General features: G+C 32.6%; 3 protein-coding genes across 6 annotated transcripts in view; 1 reads left to right on the forward strand and 2 right to left on the reverse strand.

Moving 5' to 3' along the window:
• Positions 1 to 782: 782 nt before the first annotated feature.
• On the forward strand, positions 783 to 4251 carry LOC121115071 (rac GTPase-activating protein 1-like). Its single transcript, XM_040709232.2, has one exon. The coding sequence runs from the start codon at positions 1477 to 1479 to the stop codon at positions 3568 to 3570; it is 2094 nt and encodes a 697-aa protein (XP_040565166.1). The 5' UTR covers positions 783 to 1476; the 3' UTR covers positions 3571 to 4251.
• Positions 4252 to 4276: 25 nt separating this feature from the next.
• The window catches only part of Eip63E (cyclin dependent kinase Eip63E), a 126100-nt gene continuing 103619 nt past the window's right edge, over positions 4277 to 26757 (reverse strand). Inside the window, exons 1-7 of one of the 3 annotated variants that reach the window (XM_040709234.2) lie at positions 22207 to 22404; positions 21766 to 22115; positions 18253 to 18344; positions 17985 to 18159; positions 7993 to 8179; positions 7473 to 7940; positions 4277 to 6193 (exon numbers count right to left, since the gene is read on the reverse strand). In XM_040709234.2, coding sequence (XP_040565168.1) covers positions 6090 to 6193; positions 7473 to 7940; positions 7993 to 8179; positions 17985 to 18159; positions 18253 to 18344; positions 21766 to 22092 — 1353 coding nt within the window. In that variant the 5' untranslated portion in view covers positions 22093 to 22115; positions 22207 to 22404 and the 3' untranslated portion in view covers positions 4277 to 6089. Of the gene's footprint in view, positions 6194 to 7472; positions 7941 to 7992; positions 8180 to 17984; positions 18160 to 18252; positions 18345 to 21765; positions 22405 to 26757 lie in introns of those variants that run through there. The other 2 variants (XM_040709233.2, XM_040709235.2) reach the window with 2 other exon arrangements.
• Positions 24476 to 26643, reverse strand: LOC121115073 (cyclin-O protein B). Of its 2 annotated transcripts, XM_040709237.2 has the most exons (3): positions 26390 to 26643; positions 24901 to 25610; positions 24476 to 24621 (listed from the first exon to the last, which is right to left on the reverse strand). In XM_040709237.2, the coding sequence occupies exons 1-3, from the start codon at positions 26641 to 26643 to the stop codon at positions 24587 to 24589; spliced, it is 999 nt and encodes a 332-aa protein (XP_040565171.1). In that variant the 3' UTR covers positions 24476 to 24586. The 2 variants fall into 2 exon arrangements, with proteins under 2 accessions (XP_040565171.1, XP_040565172.1); XM_040709238.2 differs by having other exon boundaries at positions 24476 to 25610.

Raw genomic sequence — 26757 nt, forward strand, 5'->3', positions numbered from 1 at the left:
TTGTTATAGAAGAAATAAATAATAGTAGGTACTAACGTAACCGTCTTCAATGGAATGAGGGAGGCCGGGATATTTAGAAAACAAAATAAGTTAAATCAAAAATAGGGCAATACATTTCCTAATAAAAAATATAATGTTAGGGGAAAACATTGTCGGACTCTTTATATAGTGTTTTCACTGACCATCTTGAGGGCTCAAAGTTGATATATTATTACGTAAAATGAACAAATTTCCCATAAATCTTGATGTAACTCCATCAAATGTGGCTTTAAAAAAAGGCTTAACACCTCCATTGAATACTACTTGAAACCAATGATAAACACTGATATTTGAATATTATACATGTGATATGTACTAGAAATCCCTAAAAAAATGGCTAGATTTGTACAGTCACTTAATTTGTTTTGATCGGTTAGGAACGACAAAGATTGTATCTACAATACGGAAATAAGAATGTAATAAAAATACTTTTAATACATATCATTATGGTCAGATATATATAAAACTAGGCATTAGAGGGATAATTTTTTTATAGACAGTAAGGTTAAAGTTCAATTTATTTGTTGATCCCATTTTGACACCTAATAGTCTAATATTTTTCTTAATATTAATGATAGAAAAATTTCATTGTAAAGTAATTTGATCGTTTGGGACTTCAAAATCCTCGCCGTCAACAATGCTGACGTCATGTGTATCTTTCTTTCAGCTAAGCATCCATTTTAGTTTTAAACAGGAACAATATTTCATAATTTAAGAGTGTCCTTAAGTTTGTTCTTTCTTTTTTGACAGATGCTTTTTTTTATAAATGCTATATTTGAAAAAAAAACTTTTTTCAAAAATATTGAAGTTAAATATTTTTGGAAGAGACTCAATTTGAACCAATAATCTTTTTTATAAGTGTGGCATTTAAATTTTTTTTTACAGAAGGCAATAATTTTTTCTTAATTTGCCCCTTGGAAATTTCGACGCCCCTGTATGTATAAATAGAATAATAATTAACCTGAAAAAGTATAGGTAGGAGCAATGCCGCGGATCAGTTATGGATTCATATATACAAACAACAACAAAGCTAACGTCATTTATAATCAGAGCGTCACTCACCTCCACAGCTATATAGAGCCGCATCAACGCTTTCCAGGCGCATTATTATTAATATTTATTATTGGAACAGAAGAAGGGCGGGCTGGCTGTTGGGTAAAGAGAGATGGAACGGTAAAGAACCGCGTTGATAGAAGGTTCGTTTCGGGCGAGCACTGCTACAAAAGCCGCTGTAGCACTAGTGTAGAAAAGGGGGAAAAATTTGAAAAAGAGAAGTGAAGCTGCTAAGGAGAGAAGTTGAGCTTGGAATGGTGAGGAAGTGATTGGGTCATTAATTTATTGTGATCATTCATCGCGGGAGGATTGGAGGGATACTTGGATATTGTTTGGATAATTAGTAATTAAAGTAGGACGTGTGAAATCAAAGAAGTGGTGGAGATGGGTCGACTGAAAGGGATTGCTCCTCCGGCTCCGGCCACCCCATCTTGTAAGAGACTGCGAAAGGACAACTCTTCTCCAGTGCTCTCCATTGTGGCAGCCTTCGATGATTTGGTGCGTGACTCCAAGGTGTTGAGTGAAGGTTCCGCTGAGGAAGAGTTTTTGGAGTTTGTGAAGAATGCGGAGGAATGGCGTGGTCGGTGGGCGCATGCGGAGGTGGAGTGTCAACGCCTCCAGACGGAGATGAGCAAGATCATGAAGGAGATTTCCCTCAAGGACTTTAAGATCCAGCAAGCGCGGAACTTTGTGGAGGAAGAGCGGAAGCGTCGTCAAGTGGCGGAGAATGAGCGCGACGCACTACGGAATCACATTCAGATCCTCCGGGACTTCATCCTGGGAGAAAACAACGAGATCAACGACGTGACGAGGGAAAAGATCCGTAACTACGAGAAGTCGATGATGTCCACTTCCAAGTACGGAAGTCACTCGAACCTCTTTTTCCAAGGAGGAGGCTGCGGGCGGGCCACGGACGCCTTCTCGCCCCAACACCACACCCTGAACCGACTGACGGAAGAGTCTGCAGAGTCCATTCTGGATGTGTCCGATCTGAGCTATGACGAAACTTGCGACGAGTCCAGACTCAAACTCAACACAACTCACAACGCCAAAAGAGCTCCACGCCGCTCTTCCATAAATCCCATGGTGGATGATACTCGATCACGCCGTCGATCGGCTGCCCGGAGTGTAGCCACGGAGGGCGAGCGTATTGTAGCCACAACCACTGTGACACTTGTGGACGGAAAGCAGCATGCAGAATCCACCCTCAAAACAGAAACGTTGCAAAAACCAACGGATGAAGCAGTAATGGAAACCTTCGAAGAACGTGCCAAAAAGTCCCGTCGTTCTCGAGAGAGTAGACGAGTAACCTATAATGATCAGCCTATGGAGCAAGAATATGAACCCAGCGCTCCTCCGGCTCCTCTCTTCGACGAAGATGACGGCTTACTGGATGACCCTTGTTGGTCCAAAGGAAACAAACCTAACGGTATCGTCTTGTCTCCCATGAGTCCAAACGTGCATAGTCCATGCGCTGTTCCTCAATTCTATACTTCCCAAAATCCCATCAAAAGGACCTTTAGCAATGCTGGAAGTATTTCTAATCGCTTGCACTATCTCGTTCGTAAGAAAGTCTTTAGAGAAGAAGACTGTGGCCCATGTGGTGGAAAAATCAAAATTGGTAGATCACGATATAAATGTAGAGACTGTGGTACAACAGCACATATGGACTGCAAGGAGACTATTCCTTTGCCTTGTGTTCAGGCCTCCCTCACACCCATTAAACCCGGATACTACATATCGGATTATACTCCTCTATCTCCACCCATGATTCCAGCGCTATTAATTCACTGCTTAAGAGAAATAGAAGCTAGAGGTCTTACGGAGTTGGGACTCTATAGAGTCTGTGGAGCAGAAAAAGAAGCACAGGAACTATTGGACAAGTTCTTCCGGAATAAAGGGGCTCCTCCTCTTTGTAAGTACGATTTAGGTGCAATTACCAGCTGTGTCAAAAAGTTTTTACGATCATTAAAAGAACCGTTGGTTCCTCAGAGCCTGTGGAGAAGATTTGTTGAAGCTTCAACAAACCCAGACACGACAGACGCTGAGGCCGCTGTCATTCAATGTATAGCCGAACTCCCTCGACCCAATCGAGATACGATGGCGTTCTTGATACTTCATTTTCAGAAGATAGCTGCTTCCCCCGAAACTAAAATGTGTGTTGAAAATATTGCACGGATCTTTGGACCCACCATTGTTGGGTACTCGTCCTCCGACCCTACAGCCATGCTATCAGAAACACCGTTACAAAAAGATGTCATGTCAGCTTTATTAAATATTTCTTCTGATTATTGGAAGACCTTCGTAAACGTCACAGAAGATACTCCTTCGAAAATCGGAAGTAAATATGTTGCAACTCCTGAGAATGGATTCACCTTCAACACCCCTGGAACCTTTCGTGCACCATCCGAACGAAAGTCAAAAAAATTTAAGTCTCTTCATGTGTCACGTCCTATGTTCCAATCTCCTATGCTTTGAAAGGATTCATATACTCCTCTAACCAACCATCATATACTTTATATATTTAAAAAAAAAAATTATGTCTTAGATCCAAATTTCAAATGATTATTCATCTAATTTATATTATACTCAGTAATGTCTTAATACTCAATTCAACCCCCTACATCTTATTACCCTTACTACAAATATACTCATGTTTACTACTTGATACCTCTTCAACAAAAGTGTGAATTGAAATTGATTGATGACGAGGATTGTTCCTAACTTTTTGATATTATTTCCACCTTAAAGAGCATCATCCTAAGAATAAGATATTATAAAACTCTCAAGTAAAGCAATTCAAAAACTCTTGTCAACATTTAATAATAATGGTACTACTACTACTACTACTAGTAATCCTAGCATTAATTTTCTATACAAATTATAATACTCGGTACATGATATTATCAAATATGACTTTGAAATATACTCAATATTATTATTATTATCATTTAGTTCCTTCATCAAAAAGAATACAACTTATTTGGAATTATATTTATCATATATTATTATAATGAATTATTTTGTACATATACCTACTACATATTTATACATATTATCTTAATAAGGATGATCCTTGAATTATTATTTCTTTCCCTACTGCTCATCTCTCATAGAGAGCCATGTCTAAATTATTAGTGAATAAATATTTAAACCCTATTCAATTCTTCTTTTTACAACGTACTTCGTATAAAAATTCCTTTATTTCATGTCATCTAATTATATAATCATAATTATTGCATTTGTAATAAGTTCATGACTCAAAATAATCTTTACAGTATCGTTTATTTTGTCTAGTGATTAATAGTGAATTAATTTGGGAGAGAAGAAGGGTGGGACTGTCGCATGATGTCGGATGATGATATACTTTAAATATACGTTAATTTAGCTGAAAAAAGTTTGTAGTAATGTACTTAAATCAATCTTTGTGTTTGTATTTAATAACATGGGATTACTCTACTCCAATATTCATTGCTCTTAGCCAAATCCTTGTAAGAGAACGGGAAAAAATAAAGAACGTATCTATGGCTGCGTCACTGAGCAAATCCTGTCAAATAGTGAGCCCTTGTTTTTGTTTCCAAAACATGCAAGTCCCATTGAGACTTATCTTTTATTTTCTAATGCAAGTTAAAACTTTTATATTATTACATATGTGGCCCATCAACACAAAAACAAGCTAGGATGATTTCTCTCAAAAGTGAATACACATTTTGATTTCTTTGTATAATTATTATTATCATACAAATTCTATCAATAAATCATTCAGAAGTGTCGCAAAAATTATCCATAAGTAATATAGAAAAAATATACAAGTAGATATTATTTAAAAGCCATAATATTGGAACTAACCAAAGCCTCATATATATCAAATGAAGGTCTGACGTTATAGCTAATATTCCTAGATACTATCTCAGTCCATCCTACAAATTATGATATGAGACCCCCACAACTTGCTGTTCATATTTATGAAGTATAACAATACATTGAGAATGAGTCATCTTTGTTCAAGACTGCCTTTATGTCGACATACCACATATTAGTTACATAATAAGTATGTATCATCTTTATAATTAATAAATTAATGCCATTCTATCTATGCACTATAATTATAACTTTAGATTCCTTTATTTTAGCCTATGTAAAAGTAGATTCTAGAACTAAACAAAACCAAAAAATTCTATTCTTTTTATAAATCAACCCAAGGATGTACAGTACACTAGAATATGTATGTATGACTGAGTGTACAGCTATCACCATATAGGTTATCACAGACACAGAAAGCTTTAAAAATCAAAGTACTTACATTAAATTATGTATATCATGATCCCAATTATATCAAAGTAAAATAAATAAATAAATACTAATATCATTTAGCCATCTAATTTGGATTGGAATATTAATTTAATTGTATGTTGAACATATTGATTATTTGAATGAATTTGAAAAATATTGTTGTAATATGTAATTAAATGAGTAGTAGTAGTAAGTGTGGTTTGTGAAATGAAGAAGCGCATCTAATGAGTAACGGAGAGTAGTAGAAGTTGAGCTGAGCGCCACTGTAACTATCAAATCAATAGGTATAAAATGTTATACATAATATAATATGTAATCACAGATTTTACTAAACGAAATGGGGGGGACCATTTTGTGCTCCTAATGCTGCCAGTCTAGGGCTACGGTTTCTTAAGCTCGAATTTGTTTGAAGACTAGTTAATTAATTCATTATTTTATTTCTTTTGTTCTTTGAATAAAATGCGATATCTAAAGTGATTTGATGGTACTACAAATATAATAGTAGAAATCTAGTATTATAGGGTACTACATATGTAAGATTGAAAGGGTCGATGGGTGGGTGGAATTTGTTTTTCGAACATATTATATGTATAAAAATAATATATGGAAATTCAATTCGAATGTTGATGAATCAGTGTTGATAGTGTCGTTTATGTTGTTGAATGCGTGTGTGTTTTTTGTACAGAAACTATTATGGTAGCATTTTATTTCCTTTGCTTCATTTCATTGGCCACTTTTAAGATTGTATGCGGATATCGTCGTTCTTCAGGATATAATTTGACCCCAGGAATGGAAAAAACGGATTCCTCTGCAAAGATAATATGAAAAATGAAGTTACGATTGAATATACGCTTGAAAGTGATAAATTACATAATATTGATTAGTGTTGGTTCGATTAAAAAAAAATCTAGGTCGAGTCGATTTTGTGTAATTAAGATAATATGTAACACCCTTATATTATACTTTGAATTGCACTCTATTAGTGGATTTAGTTCTTTGTGCAAGCCCAGATTAAATAGTAAACATAGAACACAGTGTGGTGAACTATGTGATAATAAGCATTCGTTTCTAAGATGATAAATTAATAGTAACATAAATGAAATGGCTCTTTGGGGTAATATGAGAGACACTAATTGGGATAATATTGGTCATGGTTTTGTGGATGTTTCATATATATTGTCATGAGACTTCCAAATCCTCCATTTTTAGGAGGTTGATGCAGAGATGGCACAACTTTGAATTTTGACATAAATTTGTGGAACCTTGCAAAGTTGGAGGTGTAGCCTATATGAAGCCCAACAAATACTTGTTGGCCACATTATGTGTGCGGTCTAAGTCATTTTATCAATCATTTAATACTGACATTATTGCCTAATTAGTCGCTAAATAAAAACAATAAACTGATTTAATTTCATTTATACAAATGCGACTTTGGTAGCCCGTATCAGGGGCGGTCGCTGGATTATATATATATATATATACTTTTTGTTTAAATTATTTTAAAAATGAAATTTTTTTACTCCACAGGATAATGTAATAGAATGACTTTTTTTAGAAAATAATTCCTTAATAAAATTTATCCCATGTTTTCTCATCAGTAGTTTCTCAAACATTCCTTTATTATTTTATTTTTTACAGGCGGGGGGGCTACATCCCCCCTCCGTATGTGGTAATATAGGCCAATTGCAGATTTTCAAAAAAGGCATCAAACTTAAAATATTTTTGTGCATGAAAGATAAGTGCAAAATATTTTTAATGCATTTCATGAAGGTTCATCTACCGTGAAAAGTTCTAGCCACATGACTATAATCGATTAAAAATAAAGGTATTTTTGAAAAAAAAAAAAAAGTCTCATATTACCCCGGTAACCCCTACATCATTTTTCGAGTTCGAACTTTTGAGTTTTAATTATTAGAATTCAAATCAAGTGAAATTTTTCAACAAAAAGAATATTTGGTTCGAGTTCATCTAATTTTCAGAAAATTGTCGACTTTGGTAAAGTATAATTATTTTTTCGAGTTGGAATAATCCTCAAATTCAACACTAATATTAATGAAGTATATAGATCATACATCTAGATCACTTACCATCTTCTAAATCGTGTATTCGAGAGGGCAAATCACTGAAATATCGATGTCTTAGCGCTTGATCTGCTCCAACACGCTTATTTGCCTTTTGCTGAAGGAGCATAGAAGCTAAACTCTCTGCAAATGGAATATCGTATAATCTTGGCCATGTATGCCCTAGTCTCTGACTTCGATAATAACACATTTTGTGAGGTTTATAGTTGGGAAAGGAGGAAACGCCGGGCCACATTTCTTCAGTAGGAGTTCCAACCACTCTAAATATTTTATCTAATTGGTCATATACATCTCGAACTCCAGGGAAACAGGGATAACCATTGAGCATTTCCACGAAAATACAACCCACTCCCCAAATATCCAGAGAGGTGTTATAGTTGGTTGAGCCAAGAAGAACATCTGGAGGACGATACCAGAGTGTCACGACTTCATGACTGTAAGTATGAGACGGAACGCTTTTTGCACGTGCTAGCCCTGCATGTAAATAAAATAGAAATATATAATTGAAAAGATTAATGAACCTTACCAAAATCTGCCAGCTTGAGCTCTCCATTTTCTCCAATGAGTAAATTTTGAGGCTTCACATCACGGTGAAGGATCCTTCTCTTGTGACAGTAAGAAAGGCCGCGAAAAAGTTGAAAGAGAAAGAGTTTTGCGTTTTTGGGATTTAGACCACCAGGATTTTTTTCCAAATACTGCGACAAATCCGTGTTCTATTTATAAAAAATAAGAAATAAGAAAAAAAAGTACATAATATTGAACATACATAATAATTGTAAAAAAAAAAAGTATAATGCAATTACAAGGGAATAACTCTTCCAACTATTTTATCATTCATGGAGCTCACTGAGGCAATAAATTGGATATATTTTGGGATGTACACATATACAATATACATAGGTATCTACATACAGTGAGATACATCATACAATTAAAGGGATTGGAAATAAATTTGTATTTTATTCCATAGATTTATAACCTAACTCTAAAAATAGAGTGAGTTCAATTTGACCCTTTCGCACCTCTTAAATACACAAAGGGATTAGGTACTACCTACAGCTTGGAGTTTTTATGTGTTTAAAATACATATATAAATAATAAATATCCATAAAGAAAATAAACAAACCCACAAAACATAAAGAAAAGCAAATTATATTAATCCCCTTCTTTAAAATCTCTTTTTGACGGTTAGCAAGAAGAGAGAAATCTCTGTGAGAAAGTCTCAATTATTCATTTATAAATATATATTTGTAGACCATGGAGGCACACGATCTCCCCCTCCCCCTCATCAAAATGGGTACAATGTGTAACAACAAGGAGTGACGAAACCGTTTGCTTCCTATCGGCATTATTGCCTCAATCATCGTCGTAATTACACATCTTTGTTTTTACCCTACATTTTTGGTGGTTTTTTTTTCTTCTGAAATAAAAAACATTCCATTTGATAAGTTTGTCATAAACATGTATCATGTACATATACTTATTACTTAGTAAGGTACTAGGTAGTATTAGAGCACGACCTCGGAGGACTTGTTTATTTGACATAGAAAAAAAACCCATTAGAGACTCTCTATAGAGACTTGTCGAATATTTCATACATAAATACACTACAGACCATGCTTACTTACTCCTTAAAGGAGGATATAATATGTATATTGTGTATGTAATATCTAATTGATTATTTAAAGTCTCTTTGTATCCTTCTTTTATGATCTTCCATCTCCCTCAAAGGATGAACAAACTTCACTTTATAATAAAATATACATACGTAACAATACATAAAGTGAATTTCATTTTTGATAATTCATATACATATTATAGTACATATGTATATGAATCATGGTGGAATCACCCTTAAAAACGGTATATCTAAAGGGTATTTGTGTCGTGGAAAATAAACTGAATTAAAAACATCATAACTTGGCCAAAAAGGTAATTATTAACAAGTAGTTTTTTGCAAGTTGTACAGGGATATATATAGAAAGTAATTCTATTCCATGACACTGATCTTGGCAATACGCCATCTGAATAGCGAGCAGCATTGGTGACGACATCCTTTGAAAGATTGCTGAAGACAGCCTTTATCCTGTTGATGAGGTTATCCCAGTTGATATCTCTCTCCACCGAGCCACACTCATAGAAGTCCATTGGATTACAGTCGTGTGAGTTAGGAGGCCAATCATCAGGAGAGGTGAACTCAAACAAGTTTTCAGAATTCAATTTTTACGACTTTCTGGATGTGGCGCAGGGTGGAGACCCAGCCTTTTCCTTGATCCAGGGGTTCACCTCACCGGGGTTGCTGTCCATCATCTTCTCGAGTTTGCCACTGAATTTATCGTCTTGCTTCAGGCCAACCCATCTGGAATGTTACTTTCTAGCAGCCACAGCTTCAAAGTCAAAATTTGACTCAATCAGCTCACGCTTCACTTTACGGACAAGCTATTCAGCAACTTCCAATATGTCTCCAATTATTTTGCTCTCATGTTTGGCGGATATAATTATGAGCACTGTGTGGCGTTTACACTCACAGGGGAAGGTAAATGCATCCAAACTAATTGGCTGCTGGCAACAGACTGACAAACCTCCATACTAATCAGCTGATTTGGTTTAAGGCCGATATTCAATATTGTTTTTCAAATATGAGCTGCCAAACTCACGATTCAAATATCTTCCGCCCCGTGATTTTGTTTTTAACTTTTTTTTAAATTTTCATGACGGCTAGTACGAAAAATGTGAAAGAAAATAACCTATGCAAAATTTCATTTTTCTACGATGGAATTTCAGATACATGGAAGTCTATCGACGTCATTCCTTTTTACCCCACATGAGTATTAGAGATCCTTCTTCTCGTATATATTTTATACACTTACAGTTCTTAGAAATACACATGTTAAATGATATCCGTGCTAAGGAATGAGTTTTTTATTTAAAATTTTTGTCCAAAATAATTGTTGAGATTCAAATGTGTAATAAATAAAAATGTGAGGAAAAACAATCTTTACTGAAATTTGTAGTTTGACATTTAAAAAATGTTAAACACAATATATTCGAGACCTATTTTACTCTGATATATTATTGTCTATAATAAAAGGAAAAAATAACTCATTTGGGAAAAGAAAAATGTCGTCTTTATTTCGGTTATCTAGAGTTCCATGGTTCTACGATGTCATCTTTAGATTGCCGTATATTTCGGTTAAAGTTTAAAAAAAGGAAAACATTCTATATTTTGCAAATAAAGCTTTTCTTATGCAAATTTAAAAACTACAATTTAGAAAATGTAATAAAAAAAGATGTGGGCTATACGCGGATTATCAAAAATCCATAATCTGTTACTCTCATTTTTTGCTTCATGGCGGGGCATTAGGAAATAAATTTATAAATATTTTTTATAATTAAGAAAAATGTATATCAAAATGATTTTATGCAAAATAACGAATCATATTTTATTTTAATCTTTTTTTTTTCAATGTTCTTTTAATTGGTCAGATGGAGTTGCACTGATTAAGTAAACATTATATTATTACATTTACTCCATCTGATCTAGGAATCTTCTTTGAAGTCCATATAAATATAGTATATTTGTCTTCTAGGAACGACCGGGGCGCGATCCTTCGCACATATAGTTCAAGAGTATAATTTCTCCCAAGTGCATTGTCCACTGAGTTACGTCGCTTTATTTGAAAGAATTTTTGCCCTTTTCAAAACATTGATCGAGATGTATGACCAATGATGGAATTCTAGACACCTGGAATAATCAGGCAGCAAGCTTCATTTGTTTTACTTTATTTCCCTTCATGAAGGAATGAAGTAAAAAATGACGTTGCCAATTTTTTTTTCCAAACAATCTTACTACTTTTATATTCCCTCAAGTAGGAACAAAAACTATGCATAATTATTCCAGGTCTCTATAATTCCATGGACCAATAGATAACATCATAGCAGAGGTGGAAAAAGTAATTATATTGAAAGTCCAAATCCTTGAATAATTTCATGAAGCAGAGTTCAAGTCCTCAGAAATATAAAAATAACTTAAAGAGTACTTTGTGCCCATTGAAAAAATTGGAATGGTTTTCGAGTCTAAGTCGAGTCGCAAGTCTTCAAAATATGAACTCGAGTCCAAGTCCCCACCTCTGCATCGTAGAAGAGTGAAATGATGCATAGGTTATTTTCTACTCACATGACAGCTTTTTCGCATTAGACCGTATCGAAATTCGAAAAAAGTTGAAAAAAACAAACCTTCCTAATTTATAGTGTTCATTTAATCTGCTTGTCTTGCCTAGCAGTTGGTACAATACATCAGATTGAAAATTCCAGCAAGCCCGATTACATGATGGCCTAACCATTATTATTATTATTATTTCTATGAACCTTGCATGGTAGTAAGTACCTACTATGATGAGAACAATATGATCTTATTGTTTATAAAAATTATAAATGATACTATTCCTTCTCGAGCTACCTGTGGCGCCCAATTCTTTTTCAAAAAATGGTAGATAGCCACTGCAATAAAAGATGCGAGTAATTTATCCATTTAACAAAATGAGCATTCTTACATAGAATTATGTAGGGTCGTAGGAATGAATACAAAAACAACTAGCTGTTAAGATATTATTGGTAGTACATACAGTCTATGTACATGAAAATTCCAATTAGTCTTCTTATGAGCTAGTTAAAAATGTATGAGCATCCATTGATACTATAAAGTAGAAAACAAAATCAACCAACTTTTATTTTCGGAAGATAAATTAAATATTTATAGTGATGATTCCCATATAATGACAACTAATAACCTTTCCTATCATTACTATGCTAATGATAATGATCATGGGTGCATCGATCGGAGCGTATTGCACAGTGTACCTACATAAATAATATATTATAGACAGGATAATATGTAATAAAATATCCATTTGGAACATTATTTAGATTGGTACACATACTGCACAAGGCGTTGCTTCACAAACACAAAAATATACAGTGTATTTTGTTCTCAGTTGTCGATGTTAATGCTCCTTTTCTATGTACTGAACGTTGTAGCGTTTCACGTGATGTTGGCTATTTTGGGTGCATAAACAACCAAGTTTTTTCACAGTAAAAGCTCTTTTATCATCAATATTAAGGAAAATATTGAACCTTTGAATGTCAAAATGGGACCAAGAAATAAAATAACTTAAACCTTACTATCTATAAAAATTTTAACCTTCTATTGCCTAGTTTTTTATTTGACCAAGGTTGTGCCAGGTTCATGTTCAGTGGTTCTATCGGTCCCGGTTCTTTAATTTTAACGGTCTCAGTCTCTGTTCTTTTTTATACATGCTCAGATTGGTAACATGCACTTAAAACAAGGGGCGTTACTAGAAAATCCAGCCACAGGAAATTATATTAGATAAAAACAGGGCCACAGCTACCTTATATGCAGAGTGCCCCAAGTTCCAGCAAGGATCCTGAAAACTAAGTTAGCTTAAGACAATGGTTTTCAAAGTGGACAGTGAGGGAGGGGGGTAGGAAGATGGATAATTGAGGATATCTTTCAGTCTAAACATACGTAGTAAACATGTTTCGTATGCCTCAGCTAAACATATATTAGTGTAGGGGGCCTTGGCATAGTAAAGTTTGGGAAACACTGACTTAAGAAATATAATAGTTATCATATTATAGGGGTTCGACAAGCTTAGTACTGGACCTGTGTCCATAATTTACCTCACCCCTCCCCTCATTTATAAGCACCGCCTAGTCCCTAAAACCACTTTTCCAAATCTATAAGAAGCAATTATCCATTTGGAACTCAGATACAACTGTATCACCCTAGCTACGTAAAAAAGCTTGGAAAAACACTGCAATTGCACACAAAAAACCTAAAAAAATTAACTTATTGATTAAAGTTAATTTATTTTTTATAATATATATTGTATTTTCTATATAGGAACAAAAGCACAAGAACCAAGACCGATAAGCAATATATTGCGGTCTCGATTTAACTTTGTCGGCTCCAGTTCTAGCGGTGCTTGATCAATAAAGGCACAACATTGTATTTGACCATAATAGTAGGTATTGAAAATATGTAACTACATCATTATATATTGTTATTTGCATATTGTAGATAAAAATTTACTATTACAATGGAATGAATATCTCTAATTATCCTACTTTTATCGTCACTAATCAATTAAAAATAGCTAAATAATTGTACCTATTTACCGACTTTTAGGGATTTTTTGCAAATATGACTGATTATATTCAAATATCAATCTTAATCATTGGCATCAAGTAATATTTAATGCAAATGATAAGTCTTTTTAAAGCCATTTGATGAAGATTTATTGGAAATGTGTCCGTTTTATGTTGTAAAAAAATCAACTTTGAGCCCCCAAAAAACGTCTCCTTCAATTATGATACGATTTATGGCGTAAATAAAAACGCACTATTATTGAATAATAACCCTTAGGTGAGAAGACTTTGGTAACAGGGGCGTCCGCAGGGGAGAGGCTGTAGCTTTCCCCATTTAAAAAAACAAAAACAATTTTTGCTTTAAAGAAAGAAAAATTATCGTTCTATAAAATAAGTTTCTAATGGGAAAACAGATTATGAAAGGATTCATTTTCTAAAAAAACTCTGTGGACACCCCTGACTAACTACCAACTGAATTGACCCCTTTGTTCTGTTTTTTCTTTTCTTTTTGGAAGAAAGGTTGTGTGATACAATAAAGGTAACAACATGACAGATACATTGTGCAAGGAGAAGAGACAAATGTACATTCATTAACGAATGAGTGACACAATCTAATTGTACACTATGTAGTATTGTATTCCAACATACCGTCATACATACACCACCATTGACCAACTGTTGAGGACACACACATTCACATACGATTCCTTCAATCACAATTCATAATAATATCACAATAGATATATATGATGTTGGTACATTCCAATCCTATAATTTGTATTTCTCTCAATTCTTCAAAATGTGGTTTGAAGAACCCCCCGAAAAAGAAAAAAAAAACCTACATCTGTATAAAATCAGAAGAAGGCTAAGTACATTTTGATATACAGTAAAATCCGGATATAAGAAAAATACATCAAATACTTCACATAAGTAGAAGAAACATTGAGTAAAAAATCCACATAAAGTCAAAGTTTCCTTCCTTTTTTAGGTTTCAACTCCAAGGGTAAGAAATTAATAACTATATTTTCTAGTGTTTCGGTCAACTAACTTTCGGCTTCAAAAAAATTCCCTTACATTTGCTCAGCGTAAGCATTCTATGTATTTTATCTCTATGCCTCCCCCCCCCCCTCGCTCCACATCATTAATTTTTTGTATTCCCACTGATGATGCATTATTATATAATTTGCCCCCACTTGCAAATACACTCCGGCGCCGGTGGAACCCACTCTTTATTCCCTACTTTTTTTGGACCAACTAAGGGCTATTTTATAGAGTTGAATTGTTATAAAATGAAAGAAGGAATCGAATTGAAACAATCTTGCAATGAATGTCCTAAGGCAGGGTTTCTCAACCTTTTTTTTAGTGATGTACCACTTACAAAATATTTATTTGCCCAAAGTACAAAATATTTTTACCTTCAGTAATATACTACTTGTAAATTATTCTATCAAAATCTCAAGTACCCCCGAGAGTACCTCCAAGTATCCCAAGGGGTACGCGTACTACTATTTGAGGACAACTGACCTAAGATTTTTTTTTTTTTTTTTGGGTTGAACTATTTATTTTATGTCATCAGATTAATAATAAATAAATAAAATCATTTAATTTCTTAAGACATTTGTTACATGATTGTTTTAATTCAATTCCTTCTTTTATATGTACATATGTATTACCATGGGCGTACGCAGGATTTTTTTTGTGGCTTGGTATTTAGATTATTTTTTCAAAAAACCCAAAAATTATTTTTTTTTGAATTTGTTTTTGCAAAAATTCAAAGCTATTTTCAAAAACTAAAAGTTTTTGGAACAAAAATTCAAAAATTAAGTATCAAATTTTTTGGAAAAAAATTTCAAAAATGTACATCCATTCACCAAAAATTTCAAATAATAAATTTTTGAAAAAAAATTCAAAAATCCATAGCTGTTTAGAAAAAAATAAATTTCAAATATCAAATTTTCTAGTAAAAAGCAAAAATTCCTTAATTTGAAGGGTCTATAGCCCCTCCAGCTTACCCCCTATGGACGCTCCTGATTACTCAGCATAGCTAGCTAGACTCATTACATTTTCTTTTGAAATTCACAATTAATATCAATAAGCAAATGTATTTATTACTCTTATAACTAAAAATGCATAAGGATATGAGTAATAAATAATTAAAATGAAAACTTCTTGACCACAATGGACACATATATATATATATATATTAAGACGATATTGTTCTAACACGTTTTCATCTCATATAATTACATACGCAAATAAATAGTATGTATTCCCCGTTATTGTATTTAGATTTCGGATTATTGTTTCTTTTACCCCTTTCTTATTGAGCGAAAAACGATACATATCTATGGACTGATTATTATCATCAGTAGAAACAATAAAAAATTTACTCGTTGGTATTGAATATTGAAGTGCAGACTCAGAATACAATATATATATATATATATATATATATTTTTCTAAAAATATTTTTTTATTCTTTGACGAATTATCGTCAATCTTCATCAATAAAATTATTCCGAATAATCTCGTGGAGGCTCTGTAAATTGCAGTTACAGTAGCAAAAGTTCAATGTCACGGCGCTAGGTAATTTTACCTTAGGACATTTTGTCAATAAGCCATTTTCCCTCAAGGATATCGCGCCTTAATATATAACTAATTACGTTTACACGTCTTTTTTGTTTATTTTTGGTTAAATTCATGCTCCCTTAAATTTTTTAAGCAAAATTTGTTATGTGTATTACTATAAAACGCATTAAATGATTGTTTTCTGTTGGAAAAATGATTAAATCATGCCCCAAAATTTCAAAACATATCACTATGTAATGAATTCGAACCATAGACAAAATAATTAATAAAATTTAGTATAGTAAGAAAAACAAAAACAAATACACATGGATTGACGAACAAACATAATAGGAGGCAAGAGCATAATTCCATCATTAATCCAACAGAAAACAAACATTCAATGCATTTTATAGTAATAAATATAACATATTTTGATTTTAAAAATTCAAAAGGAACATAAATTTCAACCAAAAATAAATAAAAATGAATTATAAATCTCATTTATTTATATATGAATGCGAAATATTCTTGAGACAAAATTACGAGATACTTAATAGCTTAATAGAAATACAAGGTTATACCATAACGGTTTTCCGACTAATGTTCGACTTCCACCACGTTTTTTAATAGTGACGTCAAAGAGTATAACTGTTCCCAATAGTAAATATTTATCGCCTTCAACTACTGTTACTGTAAGAGTACCGTTGTTATACTCTATGACATCAACATAAGACTGTCTTGAACAGAAGTCGGTACGGTACATCAAATTGAAAATTATAGCAAGCTCGATTATATGATGGACCTTGTATTTCTATTAACCTACCCGGGCACCCAATGAAGAAATATGAAGTTAAAAATCCGCATAAAGTTAACTTTTTCTTCTCTTTTGTGGTATCAGCTTTATAGGTAAGAAATTCATGAGAATGAAGAATTCCCACGAGGATTTTTCCTTTTTTATGGATACAAATCTGGCGCCAACACTTTCGTTCTCTATGTTTATTTTTAAATTCATTTCACATTGATTTTCAATCAATACCGAGAGACTCATGAAAAATACTTGCTGAAAGATGAGCTAAAAATAATCGGCGATCTGTCAAAAATAGGATCGAATCAAAGAGGGGTTACCTCGAAAAAGGGAGTTTCAAATTGACTTATTTACGTAAAATACAAAAATTGTGGTTTTTTAAATATACTTCGGATTTAGTCGACTTCTCATCTGAAAAATAGTAGTTTCTTTTATTTAGATTAAACAGTATTGTAATGATTGAACATTCTCCTTTTCTTTATTTTGGTTGTAGATTGCTTTTGTGTTAACTCACCAAATAGGTATGTATGTATTCTCTAAAACAATCAGAAATTGAACTAGTAAATAGGTATGATGATGATAGAACAACTATGAAATAAGACAAAGACTGCTTCTACTCGGCTCTTTATCCATCCCGATTGTATTAGAGGATAACTTGATAAATAATGATCCTTTGTAAAATAGGCTATAAAATATGTATAACGTATATAATAGCACTATGTAGAACCCTCTTTTTAAGGCACATTGACAAAAAAACAACAACCTAACATAGAAATATGCTTCTTTTCAAAAGCTCTTTCTTTCTTTCTTTCTTTCATAACTAACTACAACACAATAATATGATTAAACACATCCTCATAATATAATATGTGATAGTGAGTGCTATCGTGTTAGCCTATACCCCAAGGCCATTCTTAAAAAGTACATAATATGTAGACTGTACACCTAAATAAAAGAATAAAGGGATCATCACTTACGACATATTCAAAAACAAAAGTGAGCGAGGATTTAGTGTGGATAATATCATGGAGTGTGACTATATTGGTGTGCTTGAGCTCTTTGAGTAGAGATGCCTCTCGAATGGCTGTAAAAGGAGCTCCTTCCTCTTCTTGGAGTCGTATCTCTTTGAGTGCAACGACTTGTTTCGTTAAACTATAAGTACATAATATGGGGAAAATCCGTGTGTGAAAATTTGTTTAATAGGATAATAATGACTATTATGAGAGATATATGTAATGTACTTACTTGCTATATCCCTTGAATACTGTTGCGTAAGAGCCTTCACCCAATTGTTCAAGCTTAATATAAGCCTCTAATTTACCGAACGGAGAGTCTCCCTATAAATAAACGAAAAGTAAATTGTAGAGATGTATTCATTAAGTATATAAATATATATATCGTTTTTTGCAACACAAAGTGACAGTGGAGATAAAATAATATGCATATTTTATGCTCAAGGAGTGGTTTTGAATACTTTATAAATCTTAGTGTGTATACAGAACAAAAAAATAGGTCTTAGCATTGCTATAATACCTCCTTAGGTATTATAGCAGCAAAGTATGAAACTATAATACAACACCTAATTAGTGATATGTACTGATATACTTTAATATTTGAAAACTTTGCGTCACACTAAAAAAAAGTATTTAAAAGGTATACGTGAAAATGTTTATGAGCAATTCTGTAAAATAAAATTCTAAATTTCAGTTAAATACCTTAAACATGTATGTATGCATTTAATAAGTATTGGGGCAAGGAATAATTAAGAATTATGTGTTTTTTAAGTTAAATTGTGTAAAAAGTAGAATTAGATCAAATGTTGCGGGTTACTGAATTCAAAATATGCAGAACCCGCAGACTGAAAAAGCCATCCTCCGCATGACTTGCATATACAAATGATGTATGCAATACCAAATAGACTTAAATTTAAACCAGGAACTTAGGATGTCACTATATTTAAGCTGTCTTTAATTTAAATCGAGTTGCTGTAACCGTGCCTGTTTAACGTCCAGCACGAACTGTCTACAGATACACGGCGTTAGTATCGCAGCAAAACTCAATAGGACTTTAAAGGATAGTTATAATTGAAAACATTATGAAATGTGGAAAACACAAGCTCAAAGAAAAGTTTATATCACAGGAAAATGATGCTACGTAGTAATTTGAATTTTTTGATTGAAGTTCGACTTCCTCTAAGTGTTTCCTGTCAGATTTTGATTGGATAGAGGGCCCCTAGTGGCTATTCTTGTTCATCAAACTGTCCATGTACACACATAATTTATAAATAAACGAGTTTACATAGGAGTATGTAACGAACAAAAGCAAGGCAAAGCAAATCAATGAATAGTAGTAATATGTTGACGATGACCTATTCGATAGATTTTGCATTGGGTACAAAAACGAGTATTTATATATATATAAAATGATTTATTTCCCTTTATTTGAGACACTCTGCAATTAAACTAAAATATGAATGTATCTTTCACATACGAATACAGGGGTGTCCGCAGGATTATATATATATATATATTTTTTTTTTTTTTGGGGGGGGGACTGGATTTTTTGGAGAGAGAATTTCAAAAATTAAATTTTTTGGAAAAAAAAATTCAAAAATTAAGTTTCATATATAATTTTTTTTCCCAAAATCTCTAGATACTCATGTCAAACTAAATTTTTTTTCAAAAATCCGCAGTTATTGACAAAAAATACAATTTTTTGAATTTTTTAATAAAAAACCATAGCTACTCACAGGAAATTACATTTTTTGAAAAAACAAATTCAAAAATGAAATTCCTAATATTAAATGTTTTTAAAAAAAAAAATATATAAAATCTGCTGCTATACACAAAAAAATTCAAAAATCTACTGTTATTAAAAAAAAAAAAATTAATTTTTTGGAAAATAAATCAAAAATCTAAAGCTATTCACAAAAAATTACAAATATAAATTTTTTTTACTCTGCTTCATAATTTGCCCTAAAGAGGAAAAAAAAGATTAGTAAAATGCAAAAAATCCTTAATTTGAGCTGGAGGGACTACAGCCCCTGGAATATTATGCACCCACTGATGAAAATGTATATATATTATTATCTAGTGTAAGAAAAATACATAATACCTACAACCATAAGTTATAATAGGTATCTATGTAGAAATGTAATTTCTACATAGATACTTTAATGCCTATTATTCATAACAACTTCTTGAAATTGAAGAATTTTATTGTGTTATTATTATATGTAGCTATGAAAAAGACTTATAAAAGTACATACATAGATATATAAAATAAAGGGATCTGTTCTCAAAAGATAATAAAATAACTTATATACAGTACTGTACATACATTATGTATATGTATATCTTTTAGAGCTCTGTTTTATATTTTTATTTATTTATATTGCAGATCTGATGAGAGTATGATGATGATGATACTAATCTAATAATAGTTCAAACGTTTATTCTCTGATCTCAAGGACCATTTTCTAATCTGCTGTAATTTTAGGACTAAATCTTCATCTCATTTATGTAGTCTCGTCTTCACTTTGACAAGAAGAGAAAATATTTGTTTTAGTACATAGGCAGAGAGATAAAATACATAGCTTTACAATGAACAAAAAAAATGGAATTTTTTTAAAGCCCAAATTTAGTTGACCAAAATAATGGAAGATTTATACGTCAATCTCTCTAGACCTTGGATGGAATAACAGGGGTGTACGCAGGATTATATATATATATATTTTTTTTTTTGAGGGGGGGGGGAGGCTTGGTTTTTGGATTTATTTAAAAAAATTCAATCTTTTTTAATTTTTGGAAAAAAATTAAAAAAAATATTTTTTTTATTCTCAAAAATCTACAGCTATTCATACAAAAATTAATTTTTTGCAAATTTTTTTCTTCAAAAATCCATACTTATTCACAGAAAATTAAATTTTTTGGAGCAAAATTTGAAAAGTTAAATTTTCAAATATTAAAGTTTTATAATTTTTTTTTCAAATATTACATTTTCTATTCAAAACAAAAATTCTCTCCCCTCCGGACGCCCCTGAATAATCCTATCCTTCTATAAAAACTAAAGAGTTCCATAAAGAAAGATATAATCAGTGAGGATTGGTGTTGTGTAGGTCCTTATATATTCCGTCCAGTCCTTAAAACTCTCGGTTCTTAGGACTATCAGTGTTAGAATTGATTAAAAAAATAAAAATGAGCGTTGTCATCAAGGACGGAGTTTCTTAAGTTTTTAGGACTGACCTGCAGTCTTAGATAAGGACCAGCATAATACTATTGAAGAACAAACATAAAAATATTTAAAGCACCTTCTCTTATTGTCATTACTACTAAAATTTAAATGTTTCGGTCAAATACGACGGCATCAACTTCTTCCTCACATCATCACTCCATGTTTTAGTCAGATGATCAATTCAAGGTAGTGTTGAGACTCAGTCCGATACAGATTTTTTCTAAACCGATTGGTGAGGATATTTACGTCCAGACCAAAATTCAGGCGTCATTTTCTTTAAAAAAAAACAAATAAAGTGGGACTAGAAAATGACCGAATTAGTTAAACATTACAACTGTCTCAGACCAGTCTGGATTTTCCATACCGAAACCCAACACTAATTCATAGTAATCGCTTCGTTTCGTCTCATAATCATTATGCCAAAAACATGCATTGAGGAATACCTTTCGTCTAATTATAGATCACATTAACAGTGTTTCTAATAAGTAGTATATATGAGTACTCAGTAATGTATTCTGGTCCTACCCTTTTCGATTGCCTTGTCCATGTACGAATGAGCCGCGTATCATTCGGTGAGCGTCCTCTTCTTCGTCTATGACTCACAACTGCAATGGTGTCATAACTCCTGGAATTGTGTAAATGGATGTTGTTGGAGGTGAGAGGAGGAGATAATGCATTATTTTCTTCGTGTTCACCTTTAGCACTGCCAGTATTATTATTGGGATTACAACTAGTTACAATGCATCTCTCTGTTGAAGATCCGCGACGGAGATGACTCACAACCTTGGAGAAAAAAGTGTCTCCTTGATGGCGAATTTTGTTTCGCCAATTTTTCTGATAAAATACACTCATGATGAGCTCATGGTATTACGGAACTATATAATATGTATATTAATAAATTATATCCTTCTACAGGAAATACAGTAACTAATGAGTATCAATTCACAATATATATTCACGACTAACCTACAGAACGATTACAACTATTGGGGGAAATTACTTATTGTTTTAATGGGAAAAACAAAATTCAAAGTATTATTACTATTATTGTTACTCCTAATGTGCTTTTAGGCCGCTCAAGCGTACGCTCAAAATTAGTTTTTCTTTTTCGTTTGATAACATGGGCATAAATGTGAATATATTTATTATTATAGTCAGACTACTATAGTGTGTAACTTAACGAAGAAGTGTTAAATGATGAAACAACGACTGCCTGCTCAACGATGAGGAGGAAGGCGTTTAGTATTGTGTACAATTTTCACAGACACACACAAATAGGACTTAATGCTTATTTGTTAATATTATTCTTAATAAGATCAAAACGGATTAACAGCACACGCAGAATGTAAAAAAGATGAGAGATGTTTTTGATCTTATCCGTCCCCAATTCCAAGAAACATGCCCGTCCCATTCCCTTAATGTATGTATGTTTATGAGAGTATGACCCACCAGGATCTAACAAGCTTAGTCTTCTAGTTGTCCACAATACAATTATAGGAGAATTTTATAAAATATCCGTCCCATGAATTTTTGAGTCTTTTCTCTCGATTCCTAGGTATTTTTGAGGTCTCACTAAGAGGTTCAAATGTGTTCCTTCATCCAATTTAGTAATAAACAATAATAAACTCATTTTGGGAGTCAGTCTTCATCATGGTATGTGGTGCAGTGGTTCATGGCGACCGGGATGTATTTGCAAATGGCCCAATTTATGATATATTTTTTTATATATAGTCACATTAATAATATAAATACCAAATAACTTTTTTCAGAAGAAAACAAAACTTTTTAGAAAAGTAATAGAGTTAAATTCAAACCTTTTTGTAAAGTAACTTTTTAAATTTGGAAGGGATACCATTTGAAAGAATGTTCTTTTTTTATAGAAGACAAAAAATGAAAATAAAAAAAAAACACCCACATTTGACATTTTAATTTTTTGCAGCTATAGCTATAAAAATTTATTAAAAGTAGGGTGGGGACATAATGGCACCCATGGTTTCGGCGCCACTGCAGTGGCCTCAAATGTCAAAGAATCATATTTTCCGCAATCCTGTTGGGGTTCAGATAAACAAGTACTTACACATATTTAGACTTCTTCCAGACTAAGCTACTGCCATGGATCCAGGAGGGCCTTCAACAGGACGAATAATCCGCCCAAAATTGTTTGATGTACGTCCATTTTTGAGCATTGCAACCCTGTGGACGTCGTCTTGTGAATATGTTGGAGAAGAAGTTCAAGGTTGCTCCAAGAGTCAGAGAGATCTGACAGCTTGAGAATCTACTTGGATGATATTTCACAATAAACTATGCGTGTCAGCTGTACTGGTACTTATAAGAGACTATGGTCCGTGCCAAAAGAGGACATAATATTGAAAAAATTCTTAATATTTTTTATCTGTGTCCTATGGACAATAACACACTAATTTTATTTTGAGAGACTAATCCCAGAGTAGTTTTGATGGGATAGTAGTAGTTACTTTTAAAAGTAGAAAATTAGAAAGTGATCGGCAAGTCATCCTCACCTCCCGTCTAATTTAATTGAGTCACATTAATTTTATAGAGGGAAGGAGGTGAATATAAATGAATGCGTAAAAATAATAATGAATTAATAGTAGGATGTTCAACGAACGTGGAGTGGTAAAGGAGATTACACAGGATATTTTAATCAATTGGCATCTCAATTCTTTATTACTCTTAAAGATGTAGAACAAGAAAGAGAAGCCTAAATCCATAACACAAAATGATAATAATATTAATAATAACATATTACACTAAAGAAAAGAGTTAACAGGAAACGTTATAATATTATATTAATTAACCAAAAACTTAATGGTGTTGAGGGGGGATTATTTCGTATTCTAAGTCAATTTTAAACATGAATTTAATATACTATCAATTTAAATTATATATATATAAAAAAAAAGAGTTAAGGAAGAATATTGTATTGTTAAATTATTTATATAATATATATTATGTATAACATAAGTTTTTTGAGGAAACAATTACAAGAGATGTGAAAGTGGTCAACACTGAGCAATAAAAAGAATTGTATCTATGTACTATATAATTTATTTATTTATTTTTGAAAGTTTTCTTTCTTCTCAAGCAATGATTCCCTTCAAATATTTATGTACATCAAATTTCTTAAGTCATAGCTAATTTTGCGTGTATATATCTTCCTATAAAATATATATTATTATGTATAATTTTGAAATGCTAAAAAAATCATTTGAATAACTTTTCTTTCCTTGGTTGACAAAAAGAGTATGCATGTGGCTTTTTAAAACTTTTTTTTTGCCCTTCAAATAAACTTTAATATTATTCTATGTATTGTAGATCTTAGTGGGCATCATATATATAAGTATTTGTCCAATAAAAAATTACCTGTATGTATGAATGAATAAATAAAGTAGTTATAGATAAAGAAACTCTAGTATGATCATTGGAGTAATGTGAGTATATAGTATCAATCATAATTCATATGGTTAGTCATGTAAAAATTAATAATAGGATACTGAGAGTAGGATAATACATAATCCGAATCACAATATTGGTTACTATTATTTTTTTTTCAATCTATCTTGACATAAATTCCTTTTCTTCATTTGAAAAATAAAAAAAAAATTAATTATACTCATTAACTCCTCTACGTAAATAATTAACATAATAATGAAGACTTCTCTATTTCATCTTCTTTATCCGTCGATTCTTCGGGCCCTTCTTGCTTAATCAATTTATCCACAACTTTACAATAATAATCGTTGATCAAATCTTCATGTCCTTCATAAGATGTATTGAGAGGATTTAAATGAATCCTAGGATCAAGTTTTGACTCTCCAGTCTCAGGTACAAATGAGTTGGATATAGGAGAAAATACTTCAAACACCGCATGCGATATCTCACTTGGCAACTTCCGACTCAGAGTATAATCACATAAAATCCTCTCTATTACATGACGACTGATCCAATAAGGCCATGTTGAAGAGAGCTTCTCCATTTCCACGAGATAAAGTAGAAAGTAGGAAGGAGTGGGAGCCAAGAAATCGAAGTGCAAATGATTAAGTAGTATATACTCCATATAACGAAAGTGTTTTCGCTCAAATGAACGTGCGCAGAGAGTCACAAGTTCTGATATTTCAGGAGGGTCTACCTCTTCTTGCTTTGCTGCAAGAAAGAAGGCAGTGAGTCCAGCAAGTTGAAGACAGTCCCTATTCAGAGCTTGTTGGCAGAGGAAACGATCCAAAAAGTTTACAGATAAGCACCATGTTTCAAGAGTGAAGTCAAATTGTCGATTTACAGCAATTAACCATCGAAGAACCGTTCCTCTCATAACTTCAGTAATGTCGTTCTGATACTCAAGACAATTCCCTGCACTTAATGAGAGAATGGGGTTGAGACAAACATTCGACAAACCCAATCCTTACTCCACCGTCATGCATGTAGTGAAATTAATCATAGGCTTATTTTTATACAGAAAAACTAAGTTTATAAAAAATGCACTAATGATTTGCAAAGCACAATAAACAAATATCTGGATCAAAGACGCTAAAAAATGTATTTTTATGGCGAAGGACATCATCAAATTAGTGTGTGTCAAATTAAATTAAATTAAATTATCTGTTGTTTCTACCCACTTTAAAAAAAGAAAAGAAATATTTACAGATTGTATCACTAATATATTCCTTATATGTACAATATAAATCAAGGATAATATTTTAATTAGAAATAATTAAGGTCGATGCTTAAGAATAAGTTTGAAATTTTAAGAGACCTCATCATCATAACATGATTAAGAAACTATTTTGCAGCTCATTAAGAACTCAATTGTCAACATTCCTTTTAAATAAATAAACTTATTCAAGACACCATCCCTGCTAAAAAAATATCTTATTTCAAAAAGACTTGCTTTATTTATGCATTCATTTAGGACGAGGGTGGTAACTCAAATTCAGCTAGCTATATGCTCACAACTCACTATAAAATTCCAACTCATAAAGATATAATTTATAGCTTTTATGCAAAAAGAAGACATATTTTTGAGGGTCAGAAAGGGAAAAGGCTCTCATGAAGTAAGAAGGACCCTCCAAATATTAGGGAGTGTATGTCTTGGCTTTGTCGAATATTTCTTTAGGGGAGAGAGAGGTAAAGTAACCTGTATTTAGGTTCCAGGGACTTTTTCCATACGTAGACGTCTACAGCATATTCAGATAGATTTTCACATCGAAAAGGTACGGATGAGTCTTTGAATCGAGGATGGGACAAGAAGAATTTCTTGGATGGAGGCGAACTCTCAGCATTAGGACGTTTTTTGCCATGCGGATGATGATTGCACTTTGACATTTCGTAGAATTGGATTCCCTCATAATTGTAGAGGTGCTCAAATGGGGGATCCCCACTTCGTTTCATTTTTAGTGTACAGGAAGCAACGAAGAACTCAACAACGACTCAAGGAAGAGAAGCAGAAACTCACTACTTTTAACATCATTAGCCAGTTTCTCAACCTGCTAAGTAATAGACAAT

This window comes from Lepeophtheirus salmonis, chromosome 3 (genome assembly GCF_016086655.4).
Source record: "Lepeophtheirus salmonis chromosome 3, UVic_Lsal_1.4, whole genome shotgun sequence".
In the NCBI taxonomy this organism is placed as follows: Eukaryota; Metazoa; Arthropoda; class Copepoda; order Siphonostomatoida; family Caligidae; genus Lepeophtheirus; species Lepeophtheirus salmonis.